At 38.1% G+C, this 14,600-nt stretch overlaps 1 protein-coding gene across 12 annotated transcripts in view; it reads right to left on the minus strand.

The window, feature by feature from the left end:
* Positions 1-14,600, minus strand: part of camta1a (calmodulin binding transcription activator 1a) — a 384,222-nt gene that overhangs the window by 39,998 nt on the left and 329,624 nt on the right. For 10 of the 12 annotated variants that reach the window (XR_006372058.1, XR_006372059.1, XM_044131220.1 and 7 more), the window contains 2 exons: positions 10,189-10,342; positions 2,961-3,101 (listed from right to left, as the gene is read on the minus strand). Coding sequence is in view for 10 of the 12 variants with exons in the window: in XM_044131220.1 (XP_043987155.1) it covers positions 2,961-3,101; positions 10,189-10,342 (295 nt within the window). In the remaining 2 variants the exon portion in view is untranslated. The remainder of the gene's footprint in view (positions 1-2,960; positions 3,102-10,188; positions 10,343-14,600) is intronic. The other 2 variants (XM_044131248.1, XM_044131222.1) reach the window with 1 other exon arrangement.

A 14,600-nucleotide genomic window follows, 5' to 3' on the forward strand; every position in this document is an offset into this window, starting at 1 on the left:
GTATTCATGAATTAGTAATAAGTGTGAATATGACACAGCTACGTTTTTTGTAAGTATATCAGTATTGAAGTTTAGAAGAAGCCTTGCACAATCTGCCTTCTTGAAAATGAAAAAAAAAGATATTTAAGTCCAATTCATTTAGACAAAGCCAATTTATATCACAAAGTTTAGAATAGAGGAAATACCTTCAGTACTTCGAAAAGTTAAAATGAAACTTCCATGTTTGTCTGTGTTTGGGTCCCTCACAACCACAATACATGACCAAAACATTAAAACATTTGAAAAGCAGGGTTACAGCTTCAATAATATTGAGAAAAATATATGTGCGTTTAAATACTTTGTCTTTAAAATTAACAAATTAAATAGAAAATGTTAGGCTTAATTGACATGAGATAATATTGAATTGACAAGGGTTATGTTAAATAGATGTGTTAAATTCAAAGTAATCAAAAAGTTTATTGACACTGTACATACTTTGTTGTTTTTTTTTCTGTTAATTTTGATTATGAATTACAGCTACTGAAAGATTGGTGTACATCAACCAATGACAGTTTTCAAATGGCGATATAGTCGCAAAAAGAAAAAGGTGCAAAAGAAACAAGGATGACATCAGCCTTAGGGGATTGTAAAGTAGAGAATTAAGAAGTTTGAGGGAGATTCCCAAAACATCTGTTGCAACTGGAGCCAACGTTTCCAAAAGTCACCACACATAGATGTGGTGATGGACTGGACCTGTTGCATTACTTGTGTTAAATCAACTCTGAACCAGAGAGGACAGAAGAATCTGTGTTGGGCTAAAGAAAAAACATGGCTGGTCAATTGCTCAGAGGTCCATAGTCATCTCTTCAGAGGAAAGCAAAGTTTGCATTTGGAAATCAGTCTGGCAAAGAGTGGAGAGGCACTGACTCCAAGTTGCTTGAGATTCAGGTCAAATGATGATGATTTGGGGAGCCATGCCATCTGCTGTTGTTGGTCCACTGTGTTTTCCTGACTCCAAGTTTAGCGCAGCCATTTAGCAATAACATTCTGAGCACTTCCTGCTTCCCTGTGCTGAAAAGCTTTGTAGAGATGCTAATTTCATTATCTGACAGGACCTGACACCACCCTGTGCTGCCAAAAGTATCAATATCTGCTTTAATGCTTTAATTAAACTATTGAATAAATTATCTTTTTGATGTTCTAATTTGCTGAAATGCTCATGTTCATCGTAAATAGGTAAAAACAACAACAATATAACTACATGATGTGCCATCATTAATAAAATAATGTGAGTTGAGTTTTTATGTGTACAGGTATCAAAAAGCTTTTTTTATATATATAGATGAGCTTTTTTCAGAGCTTTTTTTATATATAGCTATTTCTACATTTAAAGAATATGGCAACTTAGGGTGAAACATAAAAAAATTAAATCCTATATTGTACATGATGAACTTTTTTTTATTTTGCGGAAGCAACATTTAAACACAGCAGACCTGTAATAGCTAAATTAAAAAGTAAAATAGTACACATATTTTTGTCCTCTCATGGTAAATAAACATGAAATGACACATTTCATGTTTTTTATTCTCCGTAATCAAAATGGGCACGTTTTTATAAAAATAGAAGATAACCTGCAAACTTTGGGATTATTCTGTATTTTTTTAAAGTTTCACTTCAAAGACTAATCTTAATGTGATTATTCAAATAATTTTGGGTGTGATGCTGTGCTCTCTACATTTCTGAAGGGATTTCGGGGTATTTTTAGCATAAGTTACAACAGCAAAAGCAGGAGCAGCAGTCTGAGCTTCAAAAAACACAACTGATAGCTGAAACGCTGATCAGAATGCTTTGTGAATGTGGAGCAGAAACTACATGGAGGACAAGGTGAAGGAAGTTTAATCCCATTAATGTCCATTGATCTTTATGGGGAACCTGAGACTGGGAGCATATTAAATAGATAAGCTTACAGTGCTATTGAGAAAACCGGAAATACTGGCAATAAAATGTTTTCCCATGACATGACTGCAGGAACACACACATCCTTTATCGATGCCTGTATATCCAAGTATCTAGCTTAGATTTTAATTGGATAAAGATACTGTTGATTGGATGTTTTAATTATTTTCTAAGCTGAACACTTGTGCTACTTTTGAAAAGTTAACAATCAATTTATTGTAGCACAATAAAAGACAGGCAAGACAAAATATTTTTAAAGCATTTTTGTCATGTACCATGAAGTAAATGAATATGACAATACATTTGAAACGTGAAAAAGAAATGATAAAATTCAACTTATTTCACATGTTTAGTTTTCAAACTTTTTAAAACAACTTTTAGCTAATTGGATTGGCAAAAATATTTTTATTATTTGGACATTTTTTGCTTTCAAAAGACTTTGGTTGTAAATTGGACAATAATAAAAAAAACCCAAACTGAATTGTAAGGAAATGGGTCGGTATCTTTCAGACCCGGTGGTGCAACGGGCTACATGACACGCCTGGTTATTTAAGCCTTTAAACATTCTGAAGAATTTGACATGCCATCTAATTCTCCTTTGCAAATGCTGTAGTACCTTAATAAATAATTTTAAAATATCACATTGATATCTTCCTGAGCTATTTTTACCAATTTTATGAACTAATAAAAAAAGAGTCAGGAAAGCCCAGAGAAATTTTGTAAACTGACCTGAAATTGCCCATGAATAAATATGTTAATTTAATTTCTCTCTTCGAGGCACAGGGAGCTTAGGGAGATAAAAGATCAAATGTTCAAATAAGTGCCGTAAAATTGAAACCAGCTGGGCTATTACGGAAATGACCTTAACATGGTTAACCGCATGTAAAAATATTCAGCTGACCCAACTCGGAGTTGTGAAAGACCTCAGTCACTTTGTCAAATTTATCACACAAACCATTGTGTTTAGAAGTTTCTGCAAGTTATTTTCTTCATAAAATGTTACTGCCCCACCCGCTAGCCCTTACCCAGGGTACCCGTGCAGAGGCAGTTGTGAGTCCGGGGAGGTGGCTTAGTTTGGTGGCTGTCCAGAATCTGTTGCACTAGCTGCTCCACTGAGAAACCAGAGCTGCTGTTCCCATTGCTGCAAGTCCACTTGATGCCATGAACTGCCGGGAGAGAGGAGGAGACAGAGACGTCAGCCAGCCCAACAGACCACCAGCCACGCCAGCCTTCCACCCCCACCCACTGCCCCTGTCTGTCTGCCGGTAGTCCCCATCCTCCAGTGAGGACACCACTTTAAAAGCACGCAACTGCAATAGTAAAGCAGAGAAATTCAAATGTCTAATTTTCCACATAAATCTATTTATCCACATATGATGTTTAGGTTAGAGATATCTTGCGTGTTCTTTTAAAATGTTGTGATAATGTTTTGAGCAGGTTTATTTTTTCAACTTTCCTTTATAATCTTAAAAAGCCTCACAGATCTGGTGGGAAGTTCAAATATAGTCACAGGGATCAATGCTCCTTTGTATTTGAATGTTTTTTTAAAATCATTTTTCAGGGTGTGCCGTCACACAACAATTTGATAAACGAACATTACATTTCAGAAACAAGAATTTGGTCCACAGATTCATAGGGAATTTTCTCTAATCCAAAAAGGTTAAAATATTTCCAATTAATGTATGTTGGATAGTTGCACCTCAACCACATGCTTACTGTAGTTCTCAACAAGATTTTATAATAAATAACTGGATATTTAACTCCTATTCTTGGCAGAATACAGCTGGTTTTCTGGCACATTCCTGCATGTAAACACATTCTGCAAATTTCAGTAGGGCACAATGTAGGATATTCTAGGAGGTTAATAACAACCTTGTGCATTAAAAATAAGTTTTAATAAGTAAATTGGATCTTTGTCTTGTTGAAGCAGCTTGCTTTGCACCTTGATTTAGTGTAAATAAAGATTAAGAAACTGCTGCTCAAAAACTGACAACAAACTTGACTGAATTTTAAGTTTGCAAACAGACAAGCCAGAGGTCTGATGAAGAAAATCTTTTGCAAAAAAATTAGAAGATTATTGAGTGATGTCACTAAAGTGATATTATTTGAGAAATAAATTGAGACTTTTAAACATTAGAGCAATTCACCAACTTTTAAGAAAGGCTGTGATATCTTCATTAAGGGAGGTAGTTTTGCTGCTGGAGGAACAATAAGGTGTCAGACAATAAGTGGAATTAAAAAAGTGAAGGATTATCTTCTGATCCTCTTACTTCACCTCAAACCAATAATGACCGGATTATTTGGCTCACATCTGTGAATTATGCATGGTGCTTTGATTCACCCCTGCTTTACAGTTAACATGTAATAGAATGATTAGTTCCATTGTTGTTTGGCATCAGGATGTGGTACATTAAATGTATAAAATTTACTTTTGTGCAATCCGGTCAAATGTAATAAATTAACCAGAAGGTACATGGTAACCATTTTATTTGAAACACTTTGCTAGTACTAGGTTGGATTCCCTTCTGAACGTCTTTGATTCGGCAAGGCAGAAGAAACATTTCTGAGATTTTGCTCCATGATGATATGATGGCATCATACTTTTGATGCAATAAAGTTGGCTGCACAGCCACGCTGAGAATCTCCCATTTCACCACATCCTAGACCTAGACAACGGAGATCTGGTTACTGTGGAGGTCACTGGAGTCCAGTCAATTATCATTATCATTTTCAAGAAACCACTTTGAGATGATGTGTGACACGATACATTATCCTGCTGGAAGCAGTCATCAGAAGATGGACACACTGTGCTCGTAAAAAGTGGATACAGTCAGCAATAGTAACATAGTAGGATGTGGCATTTAAATAGTGCTTCATTAGTATTAATGGGTCACAATGAAAATATTTCCCATAACATTATCTGTTATTATGAAACATTGGTGAGCCTGGGCAGCATTTCCTGTGCTAAGAGAATGGGACTAGTGTGGTCCTTTGGTGCTGCCCATCTGCTTATATGTCTTGTGTTCAGAGATGGGATGGCATAGACTGGTCACAGTGGTACTAGATTACCCAAATCAGGGGAGGAGAACTACGTTCAAATTCGTCTATATGACGTCAAGTGAAATGTTAGATAATTTACACATGGACATAGTTGGGTGTTCCATTGGGAAAAAGATCAGAAACTCGACTCAAAATGGACACAGAAGGATGCCATTCAGCAGTCTGTACTTCCTTCCCAAGGTGTTGGCCTCAACCATGTACCAAAAATGTATGGACTTTGCTTAAACACTGAGCTGAACTCTTATAATTATGCCAGTAAAGGTCGCTGAATGGTTACAAAACATGAACAGTGTAAGCATAACATTCTAAAGGAGATTTTAAAAATGTCCTTCCTTGAATAAGTTAGGATAGGCCATACATACTATGGGCAATACAAAACATGTTCATTATAGTTTTTGCACAAAAAGATGATTATAGTGAGATTTAATCTGCTCAGTTCTGCCTATTTTGAACTCCTTTCAGAATGAGTCGTTTTAGAGACTCTTGTCACTTTAAAACCAAATAAACTGCTGCTAGCCACGACCCCTAACTCAATGATTACACTCGCATGTGAATATGGCAGGAAACATATGCCTAATTATATAACTGTATATGTCTTAGAAAAGCATTAGTAAAGCCTCGTGCACAAGCAAGAATGCAGTAAATAGTTTCTGGGTGGTAAGTTAACAACAATACATTTGAGATGTTTCCAGAAACAGCTGAGACCCAAATGGAAGTGTAAAATGTAATAGGTCCCATTTAAGCCAATGCTAGTTGGAGGGAATGTATATATTTATGATTGTAAAAATAATTTTGACTGTGTTTGGATTAGACTCAAATAATCTACAATAAACTGGTTATGCAGCAAAATTCTCATATTTAATTCATCAAATTAGTTTGCTGAATTACCATTTCAATTTGAAAAAACAAAACAAAACAAAACAAAACAAAAAAACTTGTTCATCTACATCACATAAAGACAAACCTTTTTGTGGCATTCATGGCCATCATGAGGATGAGGATATATAAATGTCACACTGCTTAATTGAAATTCTGCTCTTTACTTCCCCTTGTCTCAGTGTTGGACTTCCTACTACAGGATCCCGCATGCCAGTGCTGATGAAACTGACAAAGAAACTTGACCTAAACTCAAACTCCACCACGATCTGTGACTTTTTTCTTAAAACCTGTGAAGAGAAAAATCACCAAGCAGCTGCTGCTGCACTGAGGGAGAAAGGTAGCCTTTCTCCAGGAAAGTTCCCCTCCCTCCCTCAGTCACACCTCAGTGGTACCTGCTAATACTTTCTATTGCTCCACTTGTCAAGCAGACATGATTTCTGATGGGACAGATAGTGCTTTTTAGTGGTCATAAAAGCCTGGTAGGAGACACCACTGAGTGCTACAGTGCTCAGGCTCTCAACCGAAGAAAAAGGTAATATTTCAGAGCAGAAGCATATTTAGCCTATCAGACAACATCAAGCCAGCTTTAATTTAAGTCCTCTAGACTTCAGCAGCTCTTACAGTTAAATATGAAAGAGAAAAACATATAAGGAAAGAAAAACGCTGAGAATTTGCTGTTTGCGTTTGAGATAAAAAGGACAAGAGATTCTGGTAAGAGGATGGAGGTACTTTGGATTAAAGATAAAAATTGCTAAATTAAAGTGGAAAAACATTGGGAAAGACTGAAGACTGAGCTGGGGATCGAACTTGAAAGCTTTTAGATCTTCTGCTAGATTATTAACTGTCACCAGCAGATGTCTGTAGAGCCACTGTGATCAAGCAAAGATTACATAATCCCCTAACAACTCATAGTTGCATGTTATGAAAACATTATGAAATGAAATTCATCTATACTTTATTCCAGAGAGACTGATGTGAAAAAAGGATACAGAGTAAACATAAAAGATTCATCTAATATTAATTTAATTGCTGCACAAATAATTGTTTGTGTCTGGAGATTTGACAAAATGACGAGGCTTCACTCGCCATTAACCTTCTGACAGATGCAATGCAAATTGTACAAATGAGTTGATGCTAAAATCTCTAATAAAGACATAATGAGGATAGCAGCACAACTGGAATGCTTCTGCACGTTCACTGGGAAGCTAGTGAGAATGCTGCAGGACAGAAGAGCGTCCTTTCTGCTAATCTGACTCTGACAGTGTGACAGCAAGAGCGAGAGCATAACACAAAACTCCATCCACCAAGCGGGGCCATGCCTTTGTCTTAACAATCTCGTCTCCTCTCCTTCCTAATCGCTCATGCCAGATTGCCACAGTCCTCCTCATCTAGACGAGTGTCATCCCTGAAGGCTCTGGGTGGCTGATGTACAGTTACCCCTGTGTCTGGCTGTCTGCTCTTCTCACTGACTGTTTAATTCCAAAGCGGACATGACAGGAGCAGCGGCACTAGGTTTAATCCTGGGTAGATCCGGCGGAAAAACAAAGCAACAACCGAGTTAGATGATCACTCTGATGACTGCCTGCTGTCATTAAAACAGCAGCGCTACATCGTGAGGAACTTTGGGAACAAAATAGAAGAATTCCCACAGGAAGGCGTATTTGTCCATTTTGCCTCTTTGGTCCAAATCATCCACCCTGAGGATCAGCCTTCTGCCTGTCAGAGTTTGTTAGAGCTGCAGTCAGTAAGGCTGGGGGGCGTAGATATGCAGTGTACGGTGTTTGTTTCATTAGACGCAGAAAGTAAATCCAGCTGGCTGTGTTGGAACTGTGGCCTGATTGAGTAGTAATGTCACGCTCTTACACTCCGCCCATTTTCTCGCTCCGTGCTTCTTACCAAACACTACAGCATGTTATGGATGACGATGTCTCTTTTTAACAGAACTTGAGCATTTTAAAAACTACTCAATGTTTTTCATTTAGGTCACAAAGAGACGGATATAATCAACTGGTTTTCATTTTTTCTGTCAATTATTTTGTGGAGTAATCATTCATGCCTGAAATAAAAAAAAGAAGTTTTGACAAGAACAAGTGCCATAACTGCAACATTGTGCTCACAAAAAATTAAACAAGTAAACATAAATCTATCAATGCTTCCTAAACTTTTTTTATATTTTGACATTAAAAAAATCACATCCAAAAATATTAATCAATGTGTTTGATAAACCAACACAAAGTAGGCCAGAAGAGTTAAATGGAAAAAAGATAATACACAACTTTCAAAATGTCAATACTTTTTGCAATTACAGCTGTAAATATCTTGGGGTTTGCACCTACCAGTTTAGTGCATTTAGAAACTGAAATATTTGATTATTCATTTTTGAAAAAAAGCTCAAGCTTTCTCACATTAGGAGGGAAGCATTTATGAGAATCCCGTTTTTAAGTCCTGAAATAGATTCTCAGATAGATTTATACTTCAACTTTGACTAGGCTATTCAAATAAATAAATAAATAAATAAATAAATAAATAAATAAATAAATAAATAAATAAATAAATAAATAAATAAATAAATAAATAAATAAATAAATAAATAAATAAATAATCTGCTAGTGGATCTAGTACTTTTTTGCAATCAATATTTTATTTACGGGTTTGACTAAAGGGGGAGGAAGGACTGTACAAATGCACAGGACCCACTTTTTAAGGTTTCAATTTGAAAATTAGAATCTATGATTTTCCTTTCACTTCGCATTTAAGAAGTTCTTCTACAGTAAAATATGTATCAGTAAAATAAAAACGAGGTTACTACTAGAAGTTTCATGAAGAATATTGCTTTTCGTGTAGCAGAAAACTATTCCAAATCTAAATAATTCAAGGCAAAACTTGAAGTCTAGACAACTAACTGTCGCTCTGGTAAAAGGTACTTTAAGGTAAAGTTAGAGCTCAGCTTCAATTTGAGACAATGTAACGCATGGTTTATTCACAGTGTCCTTATTCAAACTTTATTCTCTTTTGAGGTGAGGGTTGCTATCTCACATAACCATTAGATGGCAATGTTTCTCCATGAATGAGGTCATGTCGGCATGCTCTGTGCTTCAGGAGGAAGGGGAAAAAGAAAGAGAGAGAGAGAGAAGAAGAAGAAAGACAGGCAGCAAAAACAGAAAGAAAGCAGGAGAGGGAATTCTTGCTCTTTATGTTTCCCCCCTTATGTTGCCTGGCAGCTAGAAGGCATCTCACTCTCAGACACTTTGTCCCAACAACTGCTAAAGTTAATGACTTCACGCATTATTGCAAATGGAGCTTGATTTGTACATTAAGCCACAGATGTAATGAATATAGTGGATCTTTGTTGCTCTGACGCTGTCCTGAGGTAAGACTTTATGTTGAAATGTCTTAAAACTAATGCAGTGTTGAGGGGGACAATATAGCCCAGATTTCACTGATGATGGCTTGGACTGCCTACTCAGTATGCAGCCGGCATGTGAGTGCGCTTATAAAGCTGCTGACACCTTCCTCTTCACCTGGCCACATCACCAATAATTGGCCATCGGAATATCAGTCACAGCTCCGCTGGCCCCTGACAGACACCCTAGAATCACAGTCTGGTTGTTAAAAGGTATCTTACGGGAGCTCTGAAAGTTTTTTACTGCCTTCACAAATTCCCCTTTTGGATATTACCATCATCAGACAAAACCCTTGCTTTTTCCAAAACATTACCTCAGTCTTTGCCCAGATGTATGGTCGTAAAAACACACATTGCAACTTGCTGATCTTTGGTACGGCTAATAAGAAAGGGAAACAATCCATTCAGGAAGGAAGGAGACAGAAAGAGGCTGGGAAGGGGTGCCAGGGGATTTCTGGTGAGTCTAATATTCTTGCTCACATGCACTAACATGAATCAATAACCAGCTTGTTGCCCCTACTCTGCCTTGACTGCCTCTATGGTCCAGACAGAGGGGAGCTGCTGTCTCAGCCTGGCCAGACGGTTGCCAGAGGTCAAGGGAAAAAGCTGAACTATGACCCAGAAGCAGCAGACAGCTCCGGGAAGCGGATACTGTATTATAGCAGTCTAGGAATACTGGCAGAAGATGATTGCTAGAGTTAGGTGCTAAGAAAACTTACTGTAAACTTCAAATTATGAGCTCCTCTAAAAAAAAAAAAAAAAAAAAAAAAAAGAGACTTTGTAAAGCTGAATAACATGCATCCATGAAGAAGACTGTTGTAGTCTATTTTACTAAAGCTTAACAGTGGAAGATTAAAGTTAAAATGACAAAAAGAAAAAAAGGTTTTCAATGCAATTTTTCAAATACTAACACATGGGCTTTAGCTGTCCAATCAGCTCCTCTTTGGTCCATTTGGCCCATTCCTTCTTGTCTGTATTGATGGAGCACAGGATTGGTCCGCATGGTTTCCCACAATCCTCTATAGCTGGAACATTCAAATAGTGGACAAGCACAATGTCTGGGTTCTGTAGAGAAAACACAAAACAAGCAGAGCATGTTAGACAGTGTGATTAAACAGGCAGTCTGTTGTATTGTTTAACAAATTAAAGATTAAAGACAGTGTAGAACTCTCCCATGCTGGGGGTTAAGGGTAACCCTAACCCTGTAGTAGCAGTGCATAGTTAATTCAGAACAGATGTGAGAGCCTTTATGGGGGAAAAGAAAACTGGGTTATGTGAGGTAAATGTGGCTGAGCTTAAAACACTTCTGCGGTAAACCTCACACCGACAAAAGAACCCAAGAACAAGAAGAAGAAATGCTCAAGCCCTAAAGCCAAGCAGCAGTACAAATCAGGGATCAGAAATTGACTGTAATCTCACTCATTATGTGTCTGCCTGTATTTCTGCATCTCAAAACACAACAGTGCACACCAGCGGGTGAGCTAATGCGGGTGTGTACACACATTTGCATGTGTGTTAATTACAATGTGTGTCAGCGTAACACACTTATGGCATTTTGACAAATCCTCCCACATAGTGTGATGATGCCCTCAATTAATTCTGGCGGTATTTACCAAGTCAAAACTCAACAATTTACTGCATGCAAACGATCACTGGGTTACATCGGCAAATTTTTCTAAATTGACAGAATATGAATAATAGCATAATGTTAGGCTGGTATAAATACCATAAAATTCCCTTTGATTGCCGAACACTTACACAATGTCCCTCAAACATTGATAAAAATATTCATCAATATTTTAATAGTTTAAGTGGTTTTATCAAGAGATTCTGACACAACTGGGCCTTTGAAAAAGTAAAATGAGTTTGACACCCCACATCTTAGTACATTCTTCCTTACAACCAAAGTTTTCCAGCCTTTCCAACAATTTCTCAATATTTAGGTCTAGCATATGAGTCTGATTTCATTTAAACCATCTCCTTGTAGATCTGGCTATAAGTTTAGGTTTATGCTCCTTCTAAAAGAGGAACTGCCACCTGAGTCTAAACTCTTTTGGACTTTGTAACAGATCTTCATCCAGAGCTGCTCTGGATTTGGTTCTATCCTCCAGCTGCAGCTAAACAGAGCATCCCCCCAGCGTCACGCTAGTGTGTTTATGGTGATCTGCAGTATTAGTTTTCGGCCACATACAGCCTTTCTGCTTACAAAGTAAAAATTTTAAATAGTGCCTTCTCCCACACATTTTCTTTGTACCTTATTACTCTGTTTTGTCAACAGATTTTCCTATAGGATATTAGGATCCTTGCAGTCCTGTTAAGCGTTACAATGGACCTTGTTGCTGGTTCTTCGATTAATGGCGTCCTTGGCTGTCAAATCTTGGCAGATTTGCTGTTGTGTCATACTTTTCAGTTTTCAGATGATGGATTGAACTGTGCTTAATGACATTTACAAAGCTTGAAATATTGTTTTTTAACCTAACGTTGCTTTAAACCTACCCTTAACTGCAGGAATGTTCTGTGGTGTTCATAGTTTCCAGTCGTGTTATCAGTCGAAAAAGAAAAATACTTCTCCTTTTTCTTGTACGCCTCTATTATAAACTATCGTGTTTTGATCAGTAATTTTTAAAAGATATCATAAACACATGGTTGATATTATTTTGGGGGAATAAACTAAAGCAGATTCTCCTGTTTACGCGAGTCAGCAAAAAGATAAAAAAGAAACACTCATGTGTGCACACACTTAGATCTAAACAAGATGCAGGAATAGATGAACTAACTTTGACTTTGATCGAGAAAAATGTTGTGACAATGTGTGTGTGTGCCCTGGGGTGTGTGTGTGTGAGTGCAGTTTGAGGCTTCATCAGTACTAAGTGGCAAATAAATCACAGTGTTGCTACTGTAGGGCTGTGCTCCCTCTCTGTGTGAACCATTAATCTGAGAAACAGCCCCCACCTTCCGCTTCTCTGTTATATCAGACAGGGGTGTGGCTGTGACGTGCAGAAATACTCAATAAAAAACATCTTAAAAAACACAAACAAGTCCCGCCTCTCTGTGTCTGGGCTGCTGTAGCTCAGTGGCTTGGAAAGCAGGCTGAGGTAGACAGCTGACCTTTCCCACAATTTCCCACCACAAGTTGGAGCTGGGCATATCAATGCTTTATTTCCCTGCTTTCCGTGTCCCCTGTCATCAGTTCGGACACTAGGTGATGACTGATGGCCTGATTGGCTGGTGATATCACAGACGGTGTGCGGTGTCCCCAGATGGCAGCGCCAGCTGTGTCAATAGCCAAGAGATGCCCTCAATCTTTACTTGGACTGGGAATGGAGACAGCTATGTTTAATTATGAGCGGTTGTGAACGTGTAGATGCAGGTGGGGGTTAGAATGCACACACAGACACATGGCACATGTTTCAGCATGTGTAAAAAAAGAAGTGGGGAAGCACAAAAACAGACGGAAAAGGATAAAACTCATTAGCATAGCGTAGAAGAGACAATTACAGGACACACACAAAGGCTAGTTGGAAACAATCATTCACATGGTTACACACAGTTTCCTCCCTTCAACACCCACTCTCCCAACTGTTTCTACCTTTTCACCAGGAACAACACAGGTATGCATCCACACTTGCAGAACTCGACACAAAGAAACATTTCCATTTTGCATGTCTGTGTTTTACTCTTAAGAGTCTGCTCTTGTTTGGAAGCCAATGAGGGAGCAAGAGGTGCATGACGTCTGCAACTTTTCACTCTCTTTCACAGTTACTTCTCTCTCTCCATTTACTTTACAGCATATTTAACAGTTCTTTCCCAACTCAGGTGCACTTCCACGCGGAGACGAAAACAACACAATGAAAATGTAAAGCACCACATAAATCTATCAGGATGGTAATTTAATTTAATTTCCTGCTGGCTGCTTTCTTTTTCCACAGTGTAATACCAGGAGTTGGTTCTCCAAGAGCAGAGGGAAAAGGCTGAGAGGGAACTTTTTGCCTGGATAGTCTTTTTTCAGAGAAAAAGAGATCTCATTAACTTATTGATTAATTGTGTAATGTAGTCTTTTGGTTGTTTTTTTCCCTCTCATTTCCCATGAGGATTTTAGGGCAGCTTTCCAGCCATGCTTCTGCATTGCTGTGGAGAAGCGGGCAACAGTTGCAGGAATTTGCAATGTGCAAAGATTATAAGAACATTTTTCAGCATCTGTTTATGCACCTAAAACCTTTCTGATTCTCAACTAACATGCGAAGCTATTAAAGGCAAAAGTTCACTCACTACCAATGACCTTAAAGACCAAATGTCATCCCATTACAGAGCCAGAAGAAATGACCATGCAAATTAGCCCTTTTAGCCATATTTCTCTGAAATCAAAATGAAAATGTCTTATGCCACAGCAATGACAGACAGGGAGGAACCCCATCTATTTGAAGTTAAGTTTTGGCAGATTCGCCTATTCATTGATTTTTTTTGTGGAACTGAACTCTAAATTTCATTCATCATCATCCGCTTATCCAGGGTCGTGTCCCGGGGGCAGCGATCTAGGCAGAAGGCCCAGACCTCCCTCTTCCCAGCCACCTTGGCCGGCTTCTCTGGGGGAAACCCAAGGTGTTTCCGGGTCAGTTGAGAAACTTTGTCCCTCCAGAGTGTCCAGGGTCCTTCTGAGTCTCCTGTCGACGTCTGGAACACCGCACTAGGGAGACGTCCATTTGCAAAGCAGCCAATCAAGAAGAACCATTCATTTTACTTGATGTTGATTGGTTGAGCCACCAAGAGTGGAGATGAGGAAGACTGTGGATGTTAGCTTCTATGGTAACGCCAAGCTGATTTCCACTGTGCACAGTACGTTATATCTGGTTTTTGAACAATTAATATAGGCTATTATATGCATTTCAGAGAGAGTCTTAAGGATTTACAAATTTTCACAGTTCACACTATCTCTATTAGAGCTGATAGCCAGAGCCTCAATACACCGATTGGTGTTATTTGTGAGCATGAAGTTTTTAACGTAACAAAATGTGCTGCTTTATACTATACACCCAGAGAATGCTTAATGTATTCTCTGGATCTGTGAATGTCTATAGATTATGTTATTAATATTAAGTTATTAATATGAATAACAACACTCCCAAAACTCTCAAGGTAATTCAATTGAGCAGCAAATAGCTTTTTTCTCTCAGTGTCTGCTATTCCAGCAATGCAGATGTTGGGCAAATCGCAAGAGATTTGGAACAGAACTTACATCTGCTTAAATGTCTACAGAATTGTGTTTTTTATAGTTTTTACAGTTTTTGTCACAAGTGGATATTCATGCTTTGAAATTCATAGATAG

Source organism: Gambusia affinis, linkage group LG01 (genome assembly GCF_019740435.1).
Source record: "Gambusia affinis linkage group LG01, SWU_Gaff_1.0, whole genome shotgun sequence".
Lineage (NCBI taxonomy): Eukaryota > Metazoa > Chordata > Actinopteri > Cyprinodontiformes > Poeciliidae > Gambusia > Gambusia affinis.